The sequence below is a fragment of the Spodoptera frugiperda genome, chromosome 13 (assembly GCF_023101765.2).
Source record: "Spodoptera frugiperda isolate SF20-4 chromosome 13, AGI-APGP_CSIRO_Sfru_2.0, whole genome shotgun sequence".
Taxonomy (NCBI): Eukaryota; Metazoa; Arthropoda; class Insecta; order Lepidoptera; family Noctuidae; genus Spodoptera; species Spodoptera frugiperda.
Genome location: NC_064224.1, coordinates 2,047,391 through 2,073,559, shown reverse-complemented (window position 1 = coordinate 2,073,559; position 26,169 = coordinate 2,047,391). Strand labels below are relative to the sequence as shown.

At 37.6% G+C, this 26,169-nt stretch overlaps 3 protein-coding genes across 7 annotated transcripts in view; all 3 read left to right on the top strand.

The window, feature by feature from the left end:
- LOC118270849 (uncharacterized) overlaps window positions 1-6,973 on the top strand; it is a 37,025-nt gene extending 30,052 nt beyond the window's left edge. For 4 of the 5 annotated variants that reach the window (XM_050697843.1, XM_050697842.1, XM_050697841.1 and 1 more), the window contains 14 exons: window positions 130-225; window positions 640-699; window positions 1,406-1,438; window positions 1,656-1,695; window positions 2,349-2,476; window positions 2,725-2,886; window positions 3,098-3,151; window positions 3,263-3,331; window positions 3,420-3,881; window positions 4,319-4,371; window positions 4,833-4,962; window positions 5,796-5,848; window positions 6,304-6,377; window positions 6,727-6,973. In XM_050697843.1, the coding sequence (XP_050553800.1) occupies window positions 130-225; window positions 640-699; window positions 1,406-1,438; window positions 1,656-1,695; window positions 2,349-2,476; window positions 2,725-2,886; window positions 3,098-3,151; window positions 3,263-3,331; window positions 3,420-3,881; window positions 4,319-4,371; window positions 4,833-4,962; window positions 5,796-5,848; window positions 6,304-6,377; window positions 6,727-6,766 (1,454 nt within the window). In that variant the 3' untranslated portion in view covers window positions 6,767-6,973. Of the gene's footprint in view, window positions 1-129; window positions 226-639; window positions 700-1,405; window positions 1,439-1,655; window positions 1,696-2,348; window positions 2,477-2,724; window positions 2,887-3,097; window positions 3,152-3,262; window positions 3,332-3,419; window positions 3,882-4,318; window positions 4,372-4,832; window positions 4,963-5,795; window positions 5,849-6,303; window positions 6,378-6,726 lie in introns of those variants that run through there. The other variant, XM_050697845.1, reaches the window with a different exon arrangement.
- Window positions 6,974-8,580: 1,607 nt separating this feature from the next.
- On the top strand, window positions 8,581-13,050 carry LOC118270421 (myrosinase 1). Its single transcript, XM_035586004.2, has 6 exons — window positions 8,581-8,676; window positions 9,280-9,401; window positions 9,662-10,332; window positions 10,612-10,920; window positions 11,947-12,185; window positions 12,658-13,050. The coding sequence occupies exons 1-6, from the start codon at window positions 8,651-8,653 to the stop codon at window positions 12,848-12,850; spliced, it is 1,560 nt and encodes a 519-aa protein (XP_035441897.1). The 5' UTR covers window positions 8,581-8,650; the 3' UTR covers window positions 12,851-13,050.
- Window positions 13,051-14,408: 1,358 nt separating this feature from the next.
- LOC118270351 (ubiquitin-like domain-containing CTD phosphatase 1) lies at window positions 14,409-20,118 on the top strand. The gene is made up of 5 exons (XM_050697986.1): window positions 14,409-14,686; window positions 17,085-17,266; window positions 17,849-17,984; window positions 18,502-18,713; window positions 19,321-20,118. Exons 1-5 carry the CDS (start codon window positions 14,515-14,517, stop codon window positions 19,648-19,650), a joined length of 1,032 nt encoding a protein of 343 aa, XP_050553943.1. The 5' UTR covers window positions 14,409-14,514; the 3' UTR covers window positions 19,651-20,118.
- The last annotated feature ends 6,051 nt before the right edge of the window (window positions 20,119-26,169 follow it).

The window sequence follows — 26,169 nt, the reverse complement described above, 5'->3', positions numbered from 1 at the left end:
CGCGCTGCTACTGTATCAAAATCCGCTGCGTAGTTTTCAAGAAACATCATATTTTAGATTAGTTTCTTTTACGATGCTAGCTCTAGCCCAGTATAAGTAACATAGATTAACAGTAGCCTTCTCTTATAGAGCAAGATGGGCGTATGACACCAGGGATCCAAACCCCACCTAGGCGTGACAACCTAGGTGACAGGAAACCTAAGAGAACTCCATCAGGCAAAACATGTAAGACCTTAGTAAATAGCTTTTTTAGTAAATATCATATTTAATAAGTTTTTCTAAATGTATCTGCCACGGCTTTAATGGGAGGTAGTGTTGTGTTTGAAGATTAAAATAGTGAAGAAATTTCGTACCCCGGACCAGTTAATTCAATTTGAGAACATAAAGAAGTTAAATAAATATTGACTCTACTCTGCATAAAGTGGTTCTCGCGTACTTTGCGTCAGTGAACGCGCTAACCTCCGGAACTACTTGTCCGAATTTAATAATTCTTTTTGTGTTGGATAGTTCATTTGTCAAGGAAGGTGTAGGCACGCTAGGATCAAGGGAGCCGAGCAGCAGGTAAAACCCTGCAGGAATAGCAATAAATTATGTTTAACTACGATGCTAGCCGTAACACACAGATTATACACACTTCAGGCTGTTCACCGTGTCCGGCAACAATAGCTCCATCGAAGCACTCAGTAAAAAAGCCCACAGGTAACTCACATTTACTAAATTCGTCGGGGATTGTGCAAGTCCGCGTAACTAGCATTGGATAATTCCGCGCATCTGACAAATGTAGCCAATTTTTATTTTAAGGTCATTTCTGTTGAAATATGAACGCAGTCCCTATTTAAATATATGTTTTAGTGAACGCATCTACATTTACAATTTATGACTATAGATGGCACCTCTGTCTCCCTTTGATTAAACCGCTCATCGTTCAAACTACGCTCCGTCCTTTTATTTCAATAATCCTTAATCTAACTAGTCAATCCATAATCATCCAATAGTTTTCATTAATTTCACGTAAGATAGGCACCCTTCTCATTGACATGACTGGTAAAAATACAAAGAAAACATATTTTTTTACTATCTATGTAAAAATGAGGCCATTTGCCCTTAAAATAACGATATTAAAGAGTTTTAACCTGCCCCTGTAAAATTAGATCAAATGCAGATACGCGGCCTTTACCTATGGTAGATTCGCGGTTTTGCACTATCCCCGACGAATTGTCTTTGTTCTGAATACTTTTTTTCGTAAAATACTATTTATAATATTTTACACCGTAAGATCGGGTTTCTTTGACCCTATGAGGGAACACTGAAAAACTAATATAAGCTTTGTTCTGGAATCCTATTGGTGGGTCAAAGTTACCTCCTACGGTCAAAGTAACCCGATCTTATCGATATCTTTTTTTAGGACTGAAATTTGAAAAGGAACAGAAAAAGACAAGTACGTAATTTTTATTATTAATCTTTTTTTTGTTTTTAGATTTATTTAAAATAGATATAAGGTCTTTAGATTTATCGTCATAGCGCCGAATGCGGTCTCGTTTAACATAAAACAAACTCGTATTAAGCCTTAACATGAAAATAAAGTACAGAAAAAGTTTGCTTACTTTTCAATATTGTACAATATAAATATAATATTAAATGTATAAACTTTACAGAGAATCAAGGGACATATGCTAAGCCTGACACCAAATGTGGGTAAGTATTGTTTGATGAATACTCCAAAGGCAAAAATAACTTAATATTTTAGTAATCCATGGATAAAAAGTGTGGGAGAGCCATGCTTCGGCACGAATGGGCCGGCTCGACCGGAGTAATACCACGGCCTCACAGAAAACCGACGTGAAACAACGCTTGCGTTGTGTTTCGTTGTGTGAGTGAGGTTACCGGAGCCCCAATTCCCCCCTTCCCAATCTTCCCCATCCCCATTCCCGAACAACAACCCTTAAATTCCTAACTCCCAAAAAGCCGGTAACGCACTTGTAAAGCCTCTGGTGTTTCAAGTGCCCATGGGCGGCGGCGATTGCTTACCATCAGGTAATACGTCTGCTCAATTACTGATCTATTTTTTTATGTCTCATAAAAAAAATCAAATTAAACTAACAGCCTGTTTCAGCTAGCATATAGGGTGACTGGCAATTGGTGAAAGATATTTAACACATTGAACGCCGTGGTGGTCACCGGTGGCCGACGTTAGCGGAGGATTCGCATTCAACAGTTTTCTATTGGTAGTCCTTCGTGATTGTACTCACGATTACAACCAACTTTCCTACAGAAACATTTTTGTATACTCACTAGTTTTATTTTTAGCAATGTCAATGTCAAGTCAATCAATGACTTTACTATTTCAGAGGGTGTCAGGTGGACGGAGCCTGTCACTTCTGCAGTAAAAACGCAGTTGTACGCTTTGAAAAATTACCGAAATATACCCTTTCAATTAATACTGCCGTAGGATCATCGTCTGTACGGAATTTGCGTGGTAAGTTGTAGGTACTTAATGTTACCTGCGAAAATCCACTAGATAGCAGTAGACAGATCAGTCTTAATGAGGAAATATAGCCTTACAGTTCTTTTCCAATAGTGTCAATTTCGTCTGCGTACGATAACACTATTTTCGCCACTCAAACTCCTCAACTCGAACGCAATCACCAGACCAAGAGTGCAAAATTCAATAGGCACATATCAAAGATTAGTCACAAACTTTTTAGAAATTATGTTTTCTTTTAGACGAAGCCATTCAAGGCTGTACCCAGGATACATGCACTTGTGCGACTCAGCACGAACAGCCGTGCCGTAAGAAGACAGCGTCCACACTCACCCCTTACGTAGTCAGCTCTTTTACTATAGACGACGAGCATTCTTTTGGACCTAAGAAGACTCAACACAGACGTAAGTTTTATAATAATACACGCAATCCCTTACTTACAAAATAATTATTTCGACAATAATCCCTATTTCATTGCGTCCGCTAAGGAGCTAAATCGAAGATTGTATTTTCGAAATGATTCTTCTTCTAATCCTGTGCGAATTTGGTTACTTATAGGCAAGCGTGTAATTACCGATAGTACCAAACATATATACCTAATCAATTCTGTTTTAGTTGTAGCCCACAAAGGTACCTACTTTTCAAGACATCGCAAGAAGAAAAGCAGAGGTGAGTTACAACGAAAATATCTTACCTCGACCCACTACCTTAAGTACCTATGTGATGGACCCATACAGCAGCGAAGTCAGCGAAGTATTTTATGTACTTTTTTTGTTTTAGATGCGAAATCTGGAGTGTCCAAACGAGATCGAAAACTTTCCCTAGAACGCAGTTTATGTTATCTAAATCGTGAGTTCGAAATATGTCTATGATTATGTGCTTCTCACATCAGTCTGCCAGCCAAAAGACACGAACTTAAATGGCTCCTTTATTCCAGGCAGCTCGCACGCGGCAAAGGAATTAGCCGGCGTTTTCACAGATACAGTAACAGACACGTCCATTAGTTCCATATCGATCAGAAGTGATGAAAAGACAGATACAACAGTGTGCAGCCTGGCCACCGTCGACTATGACGACAATCCAAGACTCAGAAAATTTCGCGTAAAAGTCGTCACAAAGACCAATCAGTCCACCCTTACAGACAAAACTAGACTCTGTGACACAGGTACTGTGACCCAAGATTGGTGGAGTCCATTAGTAGAGAGAAAGAGTGGAGAAATTACGCTGGAGAAGAAGAAAGGGTACATGATTGACAAGCAGAAAAGGGATAGGAGAGAGATAAAGCCGTGGAGTGAGTTGAAGGAGTTGAGGGATATTAAGAAGAGAAGGAGAAACTGTGGGGTGACGACTGATGGTAGGATCGTTACTTTTAGGAGTAGGACGCAGATTATACCCACGGGTGAGTTTTAAGCGTTGATATTTGTAGCCATATTGTTTGATTTGACAATCCATTTTGATGACTACTTTATGCGTAAGACTTAGAGTCAATTTTGGGACTAGTAAAAATTCTCAGAAAACACGAGTTTAATCCCTTTGCAACGATTTATGATGAAAACCCTGATTTTTTTTATGGAATAGGTGGCAAACGAGCATACGATTCACCTGATGGTAAGCGATCAGCGCCGCCCATGGACACCCGCAACACCAGAGGAGTTTGCTCTTTTCTTGAAGGTTTGAAGGTTGTTTCGGTTCGGAAATTCAATGCCCAGTTAAACGATGGTCATGATAATTGCTCAGACATACTACGTTACTGCCTTACTGGTGTAGAAAATAAAATGTTTTGATTTCTAACATTTTTACCGACTATATTGAATGTTCCTTTCATTTTGTTTCCAGGTTTAGTATCTGGCTTTCATGATATCATGTCTCCATCTCGTTATCTTCTTGAAGTAAGTCAAATAGATTTGTATTACAATCCAACTTTACTGTTTTACTTCGAGTGATTCCAGAACCCTTAGTACGAATTTGCTTTACGTTGAACGAAAACGAAACGAGAGCGTTCGGCGCTCTGATTAGCCGGCGCAAATGAACCAACCAATCAGAGCGCCGAACGCATCTCGTGTTATTTCTATTTTGTAAAGGGTAACGTAACAGGTTACCGGAGTTCCCGCTCAAAGCAGGAGAAAGAACGGGTTAGTTTTCGTATCACCCAAGGCGGAGAAGTCATTAGATTTTTCCATAAATTTTTCCACCTCAAAAAGTTAGATTGTAAATCGGTCTTACGAGTATACGTTTCGATCTTTTTTTCTAAAATACGATAGAAAAAAGATAAAAGAGGGTGGCCTCTTTTATTATAGCAATCCATTTGAATTATTGTGTTTATCTATTAACTTATTTATCCTAATTTCAGTCCCAAAGGTACTACAACGAGCTGTTTGCTTACAATTTCATTCCTGCTCAAATGGAGTTCAACTGCGTCTCTCAAGTCCCGAGATACCAAGAAAAGGAGAAGTTACGATCTCCTCTGGGTACTAGACGAAGTAAGTCTTAGCTCTATCGTTATCAGATTATCATTAATATAGACGTTCACTATTGAACAAGACCTTTGTCTTTAATGGGGGTTTACTCTAATAATTTTTAAAAGCCATTTACCTCAAACCCAAATCTTTCCAATCCCCCAAAAATTCCTTCCTAATCCCAATTCCCAACAAATTCCTAAGAATTTAATATTTGTTGGGGGTTAGCCCCCAAAAGGCCGGTAACGCACTTGTAACGCTATTGGTGTTTCGAGTGTCCATGGGTGGCGGAGATTGTTTACCATTAGCTGATCTGTCTGCTCGTTTCGTAACGATTATACAATATGGTCACGATATAAGGGTTTTATTACATAACATGACCTCACGAGTGTCTCAGGTACTCATTATGAGAGACAATGTCTATTGTTGGTATAGTATTGATTTTTCATGTGAGATAATGCCAAGTGGGCATCCTTCCTGCCATTCTTATCAAGAGAAGAGATAAGTAAATCTAGGTACAGAAACAAGTTAAGTTTTTTTGTATGATAAATCATAGGGCGGCAAACGAGCAGACACGCAAAACCAGAAAAGTTAAGTGTATCGGAGACCCAATTACCCCCCTACCCAACCCCCGATTCCCCAACAACCCTTAAATTCCTAACTCCTAAAATGTTGGCAACGCACTTGTAACGCCTCTGGTGTTTTGGTATCCATGGGTGGCTTATAACATAAAAAAGTTACAAATGCGCTGTCATACGGCGAAACAACGCAAGCACTGTGTCACGCCGGTTGTCTATAAGATTAAGGCCACTCTTCCATTTGAGTAAAAAGATCTAATTCCACTGTCTATTTCACAGACCACCATCGCAAAACAAAAAGACTGGAAGATTGCTACTCCCCTCGAAGACAAGTAAGTACTATAGTATTATGCTACTGCCTTCGACAATAGTGTAAAACTATTGACACGGTTCCCCATCTCAATCATCACACACATCAGCCTATTAGTGGCCACTGCTGACCAAAGCCTGTTCTCGCATGAAGAAGGTTTGAGCATCGATCACCACGCTTGCTCAATGCGGGTTGGCGCTAATAATTAAAAACATAAAACTTATAATTAGAAAATTATAAGCCCAAGTTTCCTCATCTGCTTGTGTCGAATCAGAGATCCACTCTCTTTACTGTGCTACTGTGCATAAGGCTGTTACGTTTCTTCTTACAATTAGCTAGTCTAGCTTGACATCGATTTCTGACTGCCAGAAATATAGCCTATAAATTGTCTTTTACTGCTATACAGATTTCACGAATTGGACCAGAAACACATGGATATTAAAGCATGGTCCAATTTTACTGATTTTAATGTTACAGATATCTCCAAGAAAACGTTTCCCGGAACCTGAATCTCCTCGCAGACGACACACTCCTAGACATACAAACCATCGGTAAGCATAAAGCCAAACGTTCACTACCTGCTAAAATACGATGCTTTGGTTTGACTCACATAGTTGTTAAACTAAACTAGTTTATTTTAACTGGCTTTAAGGCAGATAGACTCAAAATCTAGATAGATGGTTAATGATCATGGAGACATGAGATTTTCATTGCGAAATGAAAATATACAAAAATAACATTGTCATATTATTATTCTTCGATTTATCTGGACTTTGAAAGAGACTAAAACCTCTGAGTTTGTTTCGTCATTTCTTTTCAGAGTAGTAAAAGTGTTACCATGTAACCAATTGGCAAAAATATTTTTCATCGTTTCTCATAACTAATAATTTTTTGTTTCAGACAATATTCAAAATATTTCTCGCCAAGAAAATTCAAATAACAAAATATAATTTAATTATAAAGCTTCTAGTAATAAAAATTTGATACTTACAGAAATAAGAAATAGATGTAATTAATGTATTTTTTAAATTCTATGTCCATAAGAGTATAGAGATATGTTTGAGCCACTGTGTCTGGATAAATTGTAAGTTTGTTTAATAGTATTTGAATGTATTTTTTGAGGCTAAATAAAGTATTTTTTCTTTTATTTGATGTTTTATTTTAACATAAAAAACATCACACTTTATCTCTCCACGAAGGGGTAGGTGGGAGTAGGGGTTCTTAATGGGGATCGCACAACGATTTTTGACCACCGTAAGCGCGAGTCTGCTAACGGCAGCAAGGTTGGCTTGCCGCCCGACCAGAACCAGACCCGTGCGAATGGGAATGGCACTTAATGTTCTGCGCGCGCCTCAAAGAGGCATCAGGCTACCACAAACGGGCCCATAACAGCTGATGCCCTACTCGGAGCTGTGAACTATCTAGCGGGTTACCGGGGCTCCGGCTCCAAAAGCAGGAGTAGGATCGGAGTGGTTTTTTGTCAGTAAGTAACTTCCTCTCGCCTTACCCAAGACGGGAGAAGTCATTGGATGATTCTCCCCCTTAAAAAAGTGGTACTTTATACTTTAGGTTGACAAATAATTGTTACTATTATCATATTATTACAAAGCCTTATGTAAAATGAATTTTACACGCAAAGTGGAAACCCTAACCTCTTGCGAATAGTCATCTGGCTATTGGCTTCTCTACTCGTTTGTTATCCAAAAAAATAATAACATCTAGGTACTGTTACTAACAACACTTAGACAGGCATTAGGTTACTATGTTAGACTATAAGATTATTTGATAACAAAACTAGAATGCCGTAGTATTTAAATAATACTTTAATCTTAGCTAACTGCCTTACCGGAGATGCGGATTACCTAGCGGGATAACCGGGACTTAGAGGGAGTGTCAGTCTCTTACTGACTAAAAACACCCCATTCCTACTCCTGCTTTTCGAGCCGCAGCCTCGGTAACCTTCTAGGCAGTCTGCAGCTCCGGATCAGGCATCAACACTGAGCCCCATCTGTGGTGGTCCGATGACTCTTTGAGGCATGGGCGCCGTACAGGATGTGAGATCTTAGGAACACACATATGTTTTATCTTTTGAACTACAGGACAATTTGATTGTACCAGTGGGACCTATCCCATCTAACAGCTAACAGGGGTCCACTACCATTGTCTTATCTTGGAAGAATGTATTGTTAATTCTGATTGGTTTCCAGACTAATCAAAATATTATGTTTAACGGACCATTCTGAAAGTATTGGCAATTAATTAAATCGACCTTTTTCAATCACCGTTATGTTTATGTTGTGGCAAGTCCAGAAGGAAATGAAAGTATGAACTTGACGCCTATAACAACCAACATTCTTTGGTTTGCTGTGACACGACTGAAAAGTAACAATATATCTATAGCATGGTTGAAGTACTTGTCCTGAAGTGCTGCAAATATTAAATGTTAACGCCCAATTTTCACCAGGTACTACTATCATGATTATTATACTTCGTATTACAGAAGAACAAAAAACCAAACCCCACTTATGTACCACAAAAGTCCAGCATTGCATGCACGGCATTGCAAAGCGGATTGTCACGCGATGACTTTTTATTGGCAGATCAGCTATTGGCAGCTGATTCACCTAAGAAAACTGAATGTGAACTTATAAAATTATTATTATACTTAAATGCAATATTTATCCGCCTGAATTGCAAATCGCCATACATTTAAATAACTATTAATAAAAAAAATAGCTTCAGAACTTATTGCAGAATAACCGCAGCACGGCGCGGTGCCTGTATTGTGATGACACTCGGGTAGTACACTGTGAACCTCTGAACAATGAACATCCGCGCGATTGTCCTCTGGTAATATTTGTATTATAATATTAAACTTGTCTGTTATTCATATTTCCTAGTACTTTCAAAGTTTTCTGGGGTTTTAATGGAAAGGGCAGTCTTTTTAAATGGGATAGGGTTGCTGACGATTAGGCCTGGTGGTAAATTATCGACGCCACTTATGGACATCCGCAACTCCAGAGTCAACTCCAGATATAAGCAAGCTAAAGTGGCAGTGGGCAGGACATATCATAGCACGGAGAAATGACGGCTGCTGGGGCAGAAAGGTTCTCGAGTGGAGACCGCGTACCGGCAAGCGTAGCGTAGGACGTCCACCCACAAGATGGATAGATGACCTGATTAAGGTCGCAGGGAGCCGCTGGATGCAGGTCGCTTCCAACCGGCCTGTCTGGAAGTCATTGATGTTCAGCAGTGGACGTCTTGCGGCTGATATGATGATGAACTCCGGGAGCTTAGGTTATTAGATCGTCGCATGTAATAATTAGAATATGTACCTATTTAGCTTGTTTGAAACAATTTATATTTTTAACACGGGTCTCCTATATTTACCCGACACTTTTAGAGAAATTTGATAATTCGTGTGATACGAAAATTTATTTTTTACATCCACAGTGTATTCGCCATTATAAGTGACAAAGTATCATGCAAAAGTAAATCACGTCCGTTTCCTAAGGACTTCTTGTTTGGGGCGGCGACTTCTGCCTTCCAAGTCGAAGGAGGGTGGCGTGAAGATGGTAAGCTTACTTTGTTTCATTACAAACATTTCACGATCTGATTTGATTTGATTTATTCAAATAAAAGTTGAGCTGGCGTTAACAACTCATTCGATAATCTCAAACATAAATTGTTTATAAAACAACTCAATGATCTCACATGTCTACCACGTTACCAGGTCATAACAAAGGAAATAGATACATAGTTGTACTCATTAAACGCCTTAGTTTTCCTAGGAACATGATTTCGGTAGCTGTAACGCAAATGTAATCCTCCACAGGTAAAGCTCCATCCGTTTGGGATGTGGCCTGCCACGCAGATCCTACCCTCATCAGAGACGAGAGCAACGCAGACGTAGCAGCAGATTCCTACCACAGATTCAACCAAGACGTTACCGTTGCATCAGATCTGGGCCTGAACTTCTACAGATTCTCAATCTCATGGCCCAGAGTCCTGCCCAACGGATTTTCTGACAAAATAAACCATGTCGGCATGGATTACTACAACGAACTTATAGATAAACTTTTGGCCAAAAATATAATGCCAATGGTGACCATTTACCATTGGGATCTCCCCAATAATCTGCAGAAAATCGGAGGCTGGACCAATCCTGAAATAGTTGACGTGTTCGTCGACTATGCGAAGTTTCTCTTCGTAGGGTTCGGTGCGAAAGTGAAGTATTGGATTACTTTTGATGACCCTAGAGAGATATGTGTCGGTGGCTATGGCTCTGCCCAACAGGCTCCGTTCGTAAACATTTCTGGTGTGGCTGAGTACATGTGCACTCGTAACGTTTTGTTGGCTCATGCTAAAGCCTACCATCTCTATGATGAGGAAATGAGGAAAACGCAAAATGGAAGTGTTGGGATTTCTCTTGGATTTGCGTGGTATGAACCTACGTCTGATACGACTGAGGATCATCAGGCTGCAGAGGATGCCAGGCAGTTTGAGGTTAGTCAAGTAATTGAGCGGTTTAATATCTTTCCTGGACAAGTATTTTATTTTATTGTATACTAGCAAACCCAGCGAACTCTGTTTCGCCACCAATGTCTATAAACCTCACGGAGTACGAGACCTTTCCAACGAATGCAAAACCGTGAAAATCGGTCTGTGCATTCTGGAGTGATAGCGTCAGGAAGGAAAACCCGACTTATTTTTATATAATAGATGACCCGATGAACATATTATACTTTCAACGATTACTTAAATAGCTATTATTTCCACTTTCAGTGGGGCCTGTACGCACACCCCATATTTTCAAAAGCCGGTGACTACCCAAGCGCAGTGAAGAAAAACGTAGCATACAAGAGTGCAGAACAAGGTTTCCCTAGATCTCGGTTATCAGAACTTTCTCCCGAAGAAGTGGCTCTGATCAGGGGATCGGCAGACTTCCTAGGAGTGAATGCGTTTACTACGAAGCTGGCGTATAGAGACGCGTCTTTAGAGGACATGTATCCTGTGCCCTCGTTCCAGGATGATATGGACGCTGTGCTGGTTAAGGATCCCTCCTGGACACAGTCAGAAAGCAGCTGGCTACAGGTACGTTTTTGTACAAAAGATATGAATAGCATATTCATAATATCAACATAAACAATACACGTCGTATTGTATTGTATACTGGACATTCATTTTGTTTGTTATATTCTTATTTCCATTCATAGTCAAAGTCTTATAGCGCTGTTCGCTTATATCTCTGCTCGTTTGCCACCTATTCCATAAAAAGTCCAATCATTATTCTACTACTAGATTATTAAGGAATTACCTACTGACTATATTTGAGTATTGTCCAGTGAATCCGGACAAACATGCTGCCAAGTATTCTTATTTTCCAGATAATTTATTAGTTTGTAGTATGCATGTTTACATAATCCACGTTTAATATGGGTTTAAATTTCCTTTCATTGAGATCTAGTGTATTTCTTGCTATCTTATTATAACATTTAACACCTGGTCCCATGAAGGATTTCTGTAGCTCGGGTAAAATCTGAATATAGGGCAAGACCTATCATAAAAAAATATTCCAATCAAAATAGCATCTAAACAATGAAGCCTGCGATAGACCCGATGCATCATTAGTGTCAGCATTCATCTCGGTTCTTACAGAGACTGACAGACAAGATATTGTAAGAGTAGGGACCTTAAAATATTCAAGAAAAATGCGAATTCCTTTTTAAAAGGCCGGCAACACACCTGTGACTACTCTGGTGTTGCCGGTGTCCATGGGCGGCGCTGATCACTTACCATCAGGTGATGCGTCTGCTAGTTTGTCCCCCTGCTCCATAAAAAAGTAGGAAAAGAACAGTTACCCATATACACGTTTTTTACCAGTCCAAGCGTGCGTAAGGCGCGTCGCATTCCGCGCGCCAAAGAGCCATCAGACCACCACAGATGGGGCCAAGTAGGGCCGATGCCGACCCGAAACTGCGGACTGCCCAGCGGGTTACCGGGGCTCCAGCTCGAAAAGCAGGAGAAGGAATGGGGTGGTCTTTAGTCAGTAAGAGTCTGACACTCCCTCTCGCCTCGCCCAAGGCGGGAGATAATAATATTTTGTTCATATCTTTTCAGGAAGTGCCATGGGGATTCTTCAAGCTTCTGAATGAAATTAAATCCTTGTATGACAATCCACCAGTGTTCATCACAGCTAATGGCTGGTCTACAGCGGGAGGTCTACTTGATGAAGACAGGATCAACTATTTGAGGACCTATCTCAATGCGTTACTGGATGCTATTTATGAAGGTTGTGACATTAAAGGCTACAGTGTCTGGTCGCTTATAGACACGTTTGAATGGCGCAGTGGGTATTTGTAAGTATCTTTAGTAATATTTTGAGTTTTTTTATGTTATGAACTGGTAAAGGAGCAGACAGATCACCTGGTGGTAAGCAATCACCGCCGCCCGAACCTTGAACACCTGAAACACCAGAGGCGTTACAAGTTCGTTGCCGGCCTTTTAGGGGTTAGGGAATCGGGGATTGGGAAGGGGGACCTCTGGCAACCTCACTCACACAACCCAACAAGCGTTGTTTCACGTCGGTTTTCTGTGAAGCCTGGTATCATTCCGGTCGGGCCATTCGTGTCGAAGCAAGGCTCTCTCACATTTGGTGGCAAAGTCCCATCTCCATCTCAACACCACTTCTCATCCCGTAGGTGTCGTATGACCAACTAAAGAAATGACGATTAGGTCCATGGTTACTATTTAAACATTTTGTTTACAAACCAAACTTTGTAGATTTACTTATAAATATGAATTCTAATATTTTTCTTCATAAACTTCCAGAGAAAAATTCGGGCTATACCAAGTGGACTTCTCAAGCCAACAAAAGACGCGGACTCCAAGAAAATCTGCGTTCATTTATAAAGAAATGATCAGGTCCAAGAAATTGAACCCGGACTTTGAACCGGAGAAATTCATCATCGAAGTTTCAAAAGACGTACCTGAACAAATTAATAATGATAATGATGTTATGTGATTTACTTAACTTTTAGTTTACTTATGACTAGTTCCTGCCCGTAACTTCGTCTGCGTGGAATAATGACTTTAGGCATGTCTTATTTTTCTTGTTCTTTTTTGCCTTAGATATTAACAAATTATACGGTAAAGATGGACTTATTTCCTAGGTATATAATAAAAAAAGTTTCATTAAAATCCATCCATTAGTTCCGGAGATTATCGTGTGTACAAAAAGGCCTTTTGTTCGAGTTGTTTCTCTATCGATGTTTCCTGATCTCTCTATTTTTGTTTTATTGAAAAACATTTAGGTATTGTAAAGACACTCTTTTTGACTATGTTTCTTTTATATATATATTAACTTATGCGCGCATGCGGCGGTATGCCCTTTATAAGTGTAAGGAAGTTTTGCGATGAAATGGTTACCAATTTTTTATGTAATTTATATCTAGCTAGGTAGACGTAAGAAATATAGTTTTAAGTACGTAATTTAACTGTTTTGTACCTTTCTATTGAAATAAATAAGTGTTGCGTGATTTAATAAACATTTTTCTTGTGCAGAGACATTTTTATTTAAAATCTTAGGATATTGATATATAAATATTTACAAAGATACTATACCTAATACTTACTGGGTACCTATGCTCTGTGCTATGGTACCGTATACTATTGATTTGCTCTTATTCATACAACATCTATTCTATCACCTTTATCGAAACTTGAAAAGACTTCTACTTGTTACTAATTTTCTAAATGGTTTTTCCAAACCGATACGACCTTTAAACCTTAAAAAAAGTACTCCTTTCCTTTAAAAGGCCGGCAACGCACCTGTGACTTATCTGGTGTTGCGGGTGTCCATGGGCAGCGCTGATCGCTTACCATAAGGCGACCCGTCTGCTAGTTTGCCCACTATTCCCCAAAAAATGGCTCCTACTCGATAACGTTGTCACCAATATTCCTTTCATTGTCCCTGTCTTTTGACATTCTTTTCTTTATACAATGTGATAGGGTTCGGACTTCTAACCCGTTAAGGCTGAATACTACATCTAATTTTAAAATGAAAAAATCGCTGTTTTTCAATATTTTCAATTGGGGTTTCAAACCCCCATATTACTTTTTTGTCGATAAAATTAGATGTAGTACTCAGCCTTAACGGGCTAGAAGTCCCACACCTATCACATTGTATATCCGTTCTTTATTACTACCGTATATAGATTTGTATACATACTATTTCTTATTTGTTTAATTTTTTAAAGGGACTTCAATACCCGTATTAAGTGCTATTTCGGATAGTACATCGGTCACTACAATTTATCCTTAATCTTTCAATATTTGCTTCTTTCTTTGAAAGATAGCGCACAAAGTCTCAGGGATTTTTTTGCAATAGAACATATGCATCCAAAGTCTCAGGTATTTTTAGCAATAGAATAATAGAACATAATTATATTTCGAAACTTCTCTTTACTCTTTTTAAGTCGATTTTAATTGTTTGCAGTCGATTATCAACAATAGTTGAATTTCAAAAACTCGATATCGCCGCATCACTATATTAGTCACTTTTCATTAGTAATGGCGGTCCATCACTAGTCGCCAGTGAAGTGAGTCAAGTGAGTGCCGTCGTGCCGTGTCAAATTTGTTTTGTTTATATGTCACGTCAGTAGAAGTTTCACTAAATATTAGTTAAAAATGTGCGATATTAACGATAATCCTATAAAACTAAGTGTTAAGTGGAATGGCAAGGAGTACGAAATACCAGAATTTTCACCGTCAGATTCGGTTGCAATGTTGAAAGTTGCGATTGAAAATGCCACGGGCGTCCGGCCTGAGAGACAGAAACTGCTAAATGTTAAATTTCAGGGTAATTATAATGTTATTCTTATTATTATTTAGACTTATAGCCTTTAGATGATCTTTTGAGTGATTAAAAAGTAAGATTATGTGCAAGTTTGATAGTGAAACATGCTTAAGCCTTCATATGAGTGATGTGTTCTTTATGTAATATTCTACCGGTTGGGACTTGTTTTACATGAAGCTTCTAAGAAATTCACACAATGCCCTACATTTTGCTGACTATTTATAACATGATAACATACAGATGTGAAGATTGTATATTTTTATGTCCATTTACATTTCATGTAACATGATGACACTTGAACTTGAAAATATTATGTTTCTTTGTGTTAAATTGTTGCTACATTTTAACAGTTAAATTTAGGTTGTATTTATGTATTCAAAATTTACTAAAACATACTTGAAATGACCATAAAATATAAGCTAACGTCTACTATACTGTGTTTTTGTAAAACTATTAAAATTTTGGGGTAGAATAAGAAATAATAATCTTCAATACTCACAATTCCTATTCATACAGTAGTACCCTTAGTATGACCCTTTAGCACTCTGATTGGCTGGCTCGAATAAACCAACCGATCAAATCATGAAATGTGCTCTTGTTTCGATTACTTTGAACCTGAAGCAAACTCATACTAAGGGTACAGATGAAATATATAGAAATTGGTTAATCCTCATATAGAGAGGCCAATAAACTGCAACTAACTTACTTTACCTGTGTGCACACTGTCTGGGTAGTAGTTTCCTAGTTAGTATTTTACTGTCTATCTTCTACCAAATCAAGAAAAATGTCCTAATGAGCAAGATTGTTCCAACTGTTTCTTAGGTTCTGTTCTGCATTTCGTGATTCAATAAAAAATAAGGGTGTAAATGAAAGACACTTTTTTTACATTGCCTCACATTAAGATTTTCTTCCGTGTCATGGGTGCGTTTACAAACCTACAATTTCACATACACATCACACCCAGACCCGAAATAACAGTTTGTGGATCACATAAAGAGTTGCTCCATGCAGGAATCAAACCCGCTACACACTGCAAAGCAGCCAATTGCCCGGCCACCGCAACAAAATTAATTGTACAGTGCAGAATTTATATAATTTTATGTATTATTAGCATTTAGCTGTGGCTTTGGCTGTATGAATTAACATATTATTATTATATCCTTCCCTGTTCCAACTTTATCTAACTATGCAAAATATTTTAAAAAGTTGAAGCAGATAAAGTAGTATTCTAGCTGTTACCTATTAACTATTAATGAAAGAGTAATAAGATTTTATAAATATAGTAATCATGAGAATAGCTTGAATGATGGGATTGATTAATAATAACTAACAATGGTAAGAAAAGACTTGACTCAATCAAAGCACATAGAAGATTTTCATAACATAAAATCCATGAAGAATATAAGAATATTTGTATATAATATTTTGTCTAAACTGTCTCTAGCCATACTGTGGCACTTTGTAAATGAAACACCACTCAGTACATTATTTATTTTACAACTACATGATTGTCAAATTTTATAAGTATATGTTTTATAAATTGTCCTCAATAAATTTAAAAAAATTAAGCAACTGCAATGATGGGATGCCATAATGTAAATGTGCAGTATGACATAAAAAATTGTTCCTGCTCATTGATGTTATAAGTAAAAAGGTTTAGATAGGTTATAAGTGCTAAGGTAGCCGAAGGATAAACTTAGGCAACTTTTATTAGTCACAATCAAACCGCAGGCATCAGCTAGTCATTACTAAACAAATAACCACCAAACTGATGTAAGGAGAAATCTACATGTGTTGCATCATCTTTTAATTTATGACTAACTATTGATTTGTTAAATAACTAACAGGATATAAAATGTTCTAGTTTACTGCTTGAAAGGTTAAATGAGCAGACTTTTGTAGGTAACACAATAAGAATTTTACTTGTCTTAATAACTAACATAAATATCAATGTTTGTGTGTATGTTTGTTACTGAATCACGTCAAAATGGCTGAAGGGATTGGGATGAAATTTACCGGTATCTTCTCTTATAAATCTCTATTATAGGCTTTATTTCCATTGGTTGGAGACTAGGAGACACAGTGCGACTGATGATGATAACTATTTTGTTTTGTTTTGCCTTTTGTTCACCTAGGACCTTAGTACGAGTTTGCTTTAAGTTTAACGAGATCGAAACGACCGCGTTCAGCGCTGTGATTGGCCGGCGCAAATATTAAATCAACTAATTACAGCGCCGAACGCGGTTGGCTCTAATGAACTAACCAATCACAGTGCCGAACCCGATCTTGTACGAGTGGCCTACTTGGCCTTAGTACAAGTTTGCTTTAGCTACATTTAACGAGAGTCCTCAGATCTTTTCTTAGGACCTGCATCTAATAAAATTCATGCGATACCTTCCAGGCAAAGTAGCAACAGACAACTGCACGTTATCAGACCTGCAGCTGAAGCCAAACCTGAAGATCATGATGATGGGCTCCCTCGAGGAAGCTATCGCCGGGGCGCAGACCAGGCCGGACGTTGGAGACGAGGTGGTGAACGACTTGGATGTTGAGGAGGAGGAAGTTGATGTAGAGAACCAGGAGGTAAGTGGAGATTGGAGATTGTGATGAAGTTCTTTGAGTGATTTTTTAGATGGTGTAACATGTTCACGTCATCGGCCTAAATGTGCCCACCTGCTGAGCAAAGGCATCTCTCTTCTCACACAAAAGATATGAGCATTAATCACACCACCCTGATATAAGGCGGGGTGGTAATTTTAAACTTCATACCTAATTAGCAATAAATCCAGGTTTCCCCGACGTCTGGAGCTGCAGACTACTTAGCGGGTTTACCAGAGCTCCAGCTTGAAAAACAGGAGTGGTTTTTAGTCAGTAAGAGTCTGATACTCTGTCTCGTCTCACCTAAGTCGGGAAAAGCCTTTGGATGATTTTCCCCCTTAATCAAGAAGTTACAAGTGAAATCGGAAAACGTCACATTGGTATCTACTTGCTAGGTTTCGAACCCGCAGTCTCCTGCATGAGAAGAAGACACGATGATGCGATAATAATAAAGATTAATTTATAGACAGAGAAGAGTGGAAGGAAGGTAGAGAGGCCTTTGCCCTGCAGTGGGACGATCATGGCTGAAATCTAAATCTAATACAATCATAACCTTCCACTTTCCAGGTATATTTGTCGAAGATAAACAAGCGAGTGCGGGACTACAAGATAAACGTGCTGAACGAGCCGCGCGAGGGGAAGAAACTACTAGTCCTTGATATAGACTACACGCTGTTCGACCATCGATCTGTCGCTGAAACAGGTACGTATTTTTAATAAATTTGTTTTATGATATAAGCCGGTAAACGAGCAGACGGATCACCTGATGGTAAGCAATCGTTGGGGAATTTGGGATTGGGAATATTAAGATAATTGGGCCTCCGGTAACCTCATTCACACAACAAAATACAACGCAAGCGTTGTTTCATGTCGGTTTTCTGTGAGGCCGCGGTATCACTCTGGTCGAGCCGATTTTGTTATAATAATATTATAAATAAATTATAACAACTTACATGATCAAGTTAGATTTTGTTTATGGGGTAGGATTGCGAATGAGCAGCCGGGATCTGATGGTAAGCAATCGGCGCCGCCCATAGACACCCACAGCATCAGAAGAGTTAGTCAAGTGCGTTGCCGTATTTATCGTTATTGGTACTAAGTTGGATTCCTAAATAAAACAATTTCGACAGTAATTAGAAAGTAGTAGTATAAATCTCTTTCTTTCCGTGTCTTAAAATCATCAAAACCTTGATATTTAACTCTCCTATCTCAAATTCTAGGTTACGAGTTAATGCGTCCCTACCTCCACGAGTTCTTAACATCGGCATACGAGGACTATGACATAGTGATCTGGTCGGCCACGGGGATGAAGTGGATCGAGGAGAAGATGCGGCTGCTGGGCGTCTCCACGCACCAGGACTATAAGATCATGTTCTATCTCGACTACCTAGCCATGATCACTGTGCATACTGCCAAATATGGCACTATAGATGTGAGTAAAGTTTTATTTTTTCTTATAAAGATGTCTTAATAAATATTGAGAACACTGTCTCCCTAGGACTGCAGAATTGAATACAATTTAAATAAAAATCATGATTTAATCGTGACTCGAAACTAGTAGAGGTTTACTCCATTAATGCACGGGAATAAACCGTGATTTTAATTTAATTTAGTATGTTTAATGATAATTATTATGAATACAATTTGCTGACATTTCCCCTGTTCTCCGTGGATGTCGTTAAAGCCGACCAGGAGACTACACTAGTATTTAACAGTCCGGGCAGTAGCTCTGATAAACCCACCTACCAATCGTCGAGTCAATATCAAATATTCCAATTAAACCATAAATAGGTTCTTTTGTCAGTCACCAAACGTCAACAAATTAAGACATAAATAATAATCTGTCAGTCTGTCCGTGTATGTGAAGCTACGTGCTCATTCCAAAGTGTAGCTTGGATTACAAATCTAGCTGGGTTCCAAAATGGAGAATGGAGAGATAACTAATATCCTAAATTTTCTTACATTTATTTCTATTCCTTCTATTATTTGTTACATATTTTTTTCTTAATTAACTAATTTCATTTAATTCTTATTTCCAGGTAAAACCACTAGGCGTAATATGGGGCAAATACCCCCAATATAGTTCGAAAAATACGATAATGTTCGACGATATTAGGAGAAACTTCATAATGAATCCGAAAAGCGGGCTCAAGATCCGGCCGTTTAGGCAGGCGCATCTAAATAGGGACCGGGATCGAGAGCTGCTACACCTTTCAACATACCTTAAAGACATAGCCCAATATTGTGAAGATTTTGACCAATTGAACCATAAAAAGTGGGAGAAGTACAAGCCTGACAAGAATAGGTCTCAGCAGGCTGGAAGTAAGAGGAAAGCTGAAGACAGTGCCCCCACGACGCCCAAAGAATGACGGTAAATCCACTCAGGCCGACACCTCGGTCTGCGAGTCGCCTTAATCGCTTATAAGACTGCAAACCCGTTAGAACTGCTAACAGTTTTAAATAAACACTCGATTATTAAGTCAAAATAAATTAAAAAAAACATTGAAAATGTTTATAATGTAACATTTCTTTTTTTAATTATTAAAATTAAGGCGATTTGCGTTTTTAGTTAGTTGTGTTGATGATCATTTTGTATCGTAACGGGATTCTCAATACTTCCGTGTTGCTATATAATAAAATTATGATATTATTTCTAATAGAACAAAGATAAGTGATGTAGTCGAGAATTTAAGTGCGGTTCGTTCTTCACAATGGCGCTAGTGGACTCAGAAATATACAGACGCAACTTACTCTTACAAATAAAAATAAAAAAGGATAAAATGGGTGAATGTAGCCCAAGCGTCGCCAATGATGAACATAAGTAATTATACTAAATCAAATTTTAATGATATATAACGAAAATCTCTAATAATTTCTAAGAAAAATTAATGGCAATTGGTTCACCCCCTATTACATAGGATTTTAACTCAAATAGTCAAAGTCAAAATTATTTATTTCAAATAGACCGAGAAGGTACTTTTGAACAGCAATATCAGTAATTATCATTAGTATCTTCAACGACAGTGAATGGCGTTACGTGCCGTAATGTGCACCTCTGCCTATCCCATCGGGGATAAAAGGCGTGACGATACACACAAAAATTAACTATACTTTCTCGGAGCCTGTCAAAGATTTTGAAGCATTCAGCACATTCATAAATTACATTTATTTAGTATTCTTGGCGACGTTTGGACAAGTCCCATACATTTTTGTCCACTGTCTAAATATTAATGAAATAATTAAATTATTTTCAATTTCCTGAGTTATTCCCAGTTTATTGAGATCGTTTATTATGTGGCTGTCACTTCTCCCCTAAATGACAAACTCTCTTTTCTAAGAGCTGATGATAATGTTTAATATTCACAATATTGTAATATGTACCAACTTTTTATAGTCAATACTCAATGGGGCGATGATAACTAACTTTTGTTCTAATGTCTGTCTGGTAGAATAATTTAAAACATTAGACACGTATATTATTTTCTTTTCTTACTTACTTGATCAAATTTCGACGATAGTTAAATTGATTTGAAGTATCGTGTGACGTCAAGATTTACTACAATAATTATTAACGAGCTTCCATTGCTAAAATTTTGATGCATTTTCACGACAAAAAATATGTGTCTAATATTTTTTTCATTATTATCTAACTGACGTTAGATTTTGAATTGTCATACTCCGTCATGATCCCTATATATGGATTACATAAAGAAAATATTATTAATTCTAAGACAATTTGTGCTACAGACAATTCTCTATAGTATATCTATCTTTTTATTGACGATGTGATGGGGGAAAACTTCAAAAGTTACCTAGCTTTTTGGGAGTAAAACTAGGGAGTGTGGGACTTTTTACCTCACTGAAACCCAGTAAAACAGCACCAGCAAGGGGCACTGAGTCCTCCAATAGGCCTGGTCTTAGTCTGCTATTACAATTGTGTCAGAATGGTCGATCATTGAGCAGTGCAAGAGGGCTATACAACCTACATAGCTCCGTCTATTCTGACACAATTGTAATAGCAGACTAAGGCCCCAACCCCTTCGGTGCAATGCCTGTTACAGCACATCCCTATGGAGACATATGTCTTCCTACTGTATGTCTTCTACACCTATTAAAAAATAAAGGCGTTATAATTCATGACAATAGCACATTAATATAAAAAAAAGTTAGAAACATATTGCATTTAAATAAAGTGTATTTATGGTATGTAATATTTTATTAATTTTCTACATGTTTTCATTGACAGTAAAAGTAAAAAATAAAATATGGATATGTTTAGTGTATTCGAAAATTCTTAGTATACAAAATGCATGTTGAGATGTAAAAAAAATATATTAAAAATGTATTGTATTGTACAAAATCTATCGTATTTGTATGTACATAAGTTTATTTATTAAAAAGAAAAATTATTAACTTTTTATTTTAATAACTTTTTGCTGTATAAGTGGTTCTTTGTTACCAATCTAAATTCTGAACGAAATTTCTGTATACAAGTCTACCCGATCCGGGAATCGAATACAGGTTCTCCAGTGTAGTCATACTTCCACTTGGGATGCCAACTTCCATGTATACTATAAGTTGTAATGATTTTGCTATAAAATGTATTATAATATTTCATACCATACTAAATTAACTAAAAATCACAGTTTACTCACGCACATTAATGGAGAAAAGCTCTATTAGTTTCGAATTACTACCTAGCGGGTTTACCGCTCCGGCTCGAAAAGCAGGAGTAGGCACGGGGTGGTTTTTAGTCAATAAGAGTCTGACACTACCTGTCGCCTCGCGCAAGGCGGGAGAAGTCATTCGATAATTTTCCTCCCTTAAAAAAACTTCATCATGAGCAGCGTGCACAGCCTATGTAGGCTGCGCGACGTCCCCGTGTCTGCCAAACTAGTAGAGCTTTTCTCCATTAAAATACGTGAGTAAACCGTGATTTTTAGTTAATTTAGTATTACCCGAATACTCAAACGCTACTCAATTTTAAGACGCTCTCAAATGTAGTACTGTCACTATCAATTCTTTATAAAATGACAGAGATAGCACGATATTTAAGTACAACTTTAAATTGAGTAGCGTTTGAGTATTCGGGCGTTCAGTCTCACAATAGTTTTCATACCGTACTGTCAAAATGTTCTTGAGTCATGATATTTTACTAAATAAGTCATTAATAGGTATATAGTGTCCATTTTTATTACATATATAAGAAGTAGTTATGTATCGCGTCGAGCATAACGATGACACATAGCTAGTGTCGAATTAGGTTATTATTTTATTATATTTTTTAATTTATGATATAAAATAAAAGTATTTGGACAAATAATATTGTTTATCTTTTATTTTAAATTGCCTTACACAGTTTTACGACAAATCTTTTTCAAGAATTACACACATGGTCGGCAAAATGTTTTACTTTTCAATTCCGCAATACCGCAGTGTTTTACGTTAAGGTGCTCCCACACAGCAGTTATATAACGTTAGAGACATATTGTTATAACTTAACATTTGTGTTTAAACAAATTATAACAGTGGTTGTAGAGTATGTAACATGCTATTATAAATGTTACACAATGTTGTATAACGTTATATAACTGCTGTGTGGGAGCACCTTAACTTGCCATAATGTGCACCTCTGCCAACCCCTTGGGAAAAATGGCGTGACGATATAGATACTAAGCTACTCTTAAAAATTTTTAGAATAATACCTCTTCTGTCTGTATTCTTTCTTTCTTTCCTATTTCAAAGAAAGAATTCTTCATATTAATACTATTTACTATTTCTTTTATGGGATAAACCGGCTAACGAGCCGACGATCATTTGATGGTAAGCAATCCGTGTTTGCTACATACGCTACCTATACTTGGTTCATACCTACGTAATTGCTATTTATTTCTGATTTCAGGTCACCACAATTAATTTACAATAATACATATTATACGTTATGATTTTCCTTGTCCAACTTTATTTATATAAATAAGTATGTAAACCACAACCAGTATAGAAAAACCTTCGTCATGTTGCGGATTTTTAAGGAACTATTTTCTCTATACTAATTTGCTAACAAACGCGACTGCAGCGCCGGATTGACAGGTCATTATTTTCTGGTCATGTTATTTACCAACTTAAGTTTAAAATAGAATAGGTAATCTATATTTCCAACTGCCAAACAGGAAATACGATGTTTTTCCTAGAATAATAGTTATTCCAATAATAATATAATATAATAGTAGTAGCAGTACACTAGTTCCTACCTACATGGGATTTTCAAGTCAACATAATTATTTACCTAAAGGATAATCTACTCACTATTGAGAGGTTCAAAAGTTAATACTTCGCCTGACTTGGGAATCGAATCCAAGATCTCGGCAATCGCACTTACCACAACTGGACTATACACTCTGCCTACCCTTCGTGGATTAAAGGTGTGAAGTTATTATAGATTCAGTGATGGTCTCAACTCAGTCAGTAATCTCAACTCAGAGTAATTTAATGATCACTTAACCCAGTCGTTAGTTATTGTTTTCGATACAAAATCGTTACTAAGGAATTGTTTAAGTAATTATAAAATATGTCTCGAGTACGTCAGTAAGGACTGCTTTTTCAATCAACAGATAATTTACTAATAATTATTAACTGTTGAATAAAAGTGACATTACTTAATTATCAATTTTTAAAATGGAAGATTTGTCAAATTTCTATATTCAAAGTTATTACTGTAATATTTATCTGGCGTTGGAAAATTGGCCCTAATATAAATACATAAGATAGGTGACAAATCCTTGACCAGTGACCTCCTTCCAGACGCTCATCAAACGCTCATCAATTATTTCGACTTGAATGATTTTTGTAGCTTTTTTTTTATGAAGGGGAAAATCATTTAATGACTTCTCCCGCCTTGGGCGAGGCGAGAGGGAGTGTCAGACTCTTACTGAATAAAAACCAACCCGTTCCTACTCCTGCTTTTCGAGCCGGAGCCACGGTAGCCCGGTCGGATTTTTGTAGCTACGGTGACTAGGGTGAATTACCTACTTCGGCGTTGCGAATATGATATTATTTACTACTGACTTATACAGCGTCTATCTATATTATACAACAAATATAATACAATCAATGTATTAGTGTTTATCTTTACGTGTACCAACAGAAGGCCACTACGATAAAACATTTAATTTTGCCTACAAAAACATCAACCTTGATCAATTTGACGTTACACTTCCAGTGTTGTCAGCATTCGTTTCAAATTACCACCTTTTAATAAAATGCAAGGTTTTTGAATTTAGCTAGAAAAAAACTCTAATTTTATTTCTTTTAAAGTCTATAAATTCTAATTAAAATTGATTTGTTGTTGTTTTAATTTGTTATGTGAGTTAGACTACAATCCAGGTAGATAGTTACATCGGTACTGAAGTTTCAGTACGAAATAATTTAGAAGTGGTTTTGTTGATACCAAATAAACAATGAAATTATTTTCGAAAATAAGCTACAAAAGAGCACTTTTACACGTCAAAATTATTGTATATAAACAAAATCTAGATAAGGTCAAAATAGAACAAGTCAAAATCACAAGTATCTGGATAGATAGCTACAATCTACAATCTATAGTTTCTCTATTGGTTATTATAATTTACTTATTGACGAAACGATTCCGATGTATAGCTATTTTACAAAGTATTTTAAATTGGCTAGCCTTAGCTTCATACGAGTGCTATTTTGCAACGTTCCCCGTGAAAATATATTTTTTGTTTCATAAACATTCTCTGAACAATAACAAACAACAAAAAGCTAATTAGCGCAGCTGATCCAGCCTTAGCAACACATTTTACGATTCTTATTTATAGTAAACAGACTTTCCGACTACAAAATTACATACATTCTGGTACTCAAGTACTAATTTTATTCTAACCACTTGAATGCGTCTATTTATCGCACATAATAAAACGAATTGATTCTCCAATACATTTGGTAGAACACAAACTTGTTTACCGCGAGCCGTGACTCAGACAGTTTCACAGTTAGCGATTATCAATCGCGGCCGCGAGTTCACTGTGTGCCACTGGTGCTACATTAACTTACATCTAGTTGATGGCAAGAAACCGAGGCTAAACCAGTCCAGTATAATTGTAGCTGTCGGACAATACGTACCAAATACAAATTCAATACATGTGCCCACATGTATGGAATATTTTATTGGATTCTTCAAGGAAAACGTGACTTTGTTTACGTGTAGCCACAGTTTATACAAAAAGTGTTTATACAGTGATAAAAATAAACATATGTGATTATCAGGAGAATTTTTATTAACACAAATTAAATGTAAGTGTGAAATGGTTTCGTACGATTTGTAGATAAAATACTAAATAAGTACGAGAAACGGAGCAGGATATTTTGAGCGATTACGTCATGTTTCGGGAGCGGTCCACAGACGAGAAGTGAATTAAGTACAGTTCCATCAATATTGAGCAAAATGTCGCACGTGATATCGGCTCAGCCGTCGGCTACATCGCCGTATCAGCCGACGGCCATGCAGGAGGGGAATGGTGCAGGTAACCAGCCCAGGATACACAGGATAGACAGCGAGCAGCACGATGGATGCTGCATTCACACGAGGGATAGAAAAGGGTGCTGTTGGTTGATTTGCCGGCCTTTGGAGCTCTGTTGCAAGGTACTCTCAAGTTGTACTGAAAGCTGCTGCGACGCTTGCACTGACTGTTTGGCCGACTGCTGTGAAGACAAACCTACGGAAAGGAGCCAGAGATTCTACAACAAAAGCTACAAGAACTCCAGTGGTTATTATGATTATGATAACGCGAATAACGATGATTGGGGCATCTCCAGTCTGTCGACCCAGCACATGCATGTTGGAATAGCCAATCATAGTAGCGAGCCAA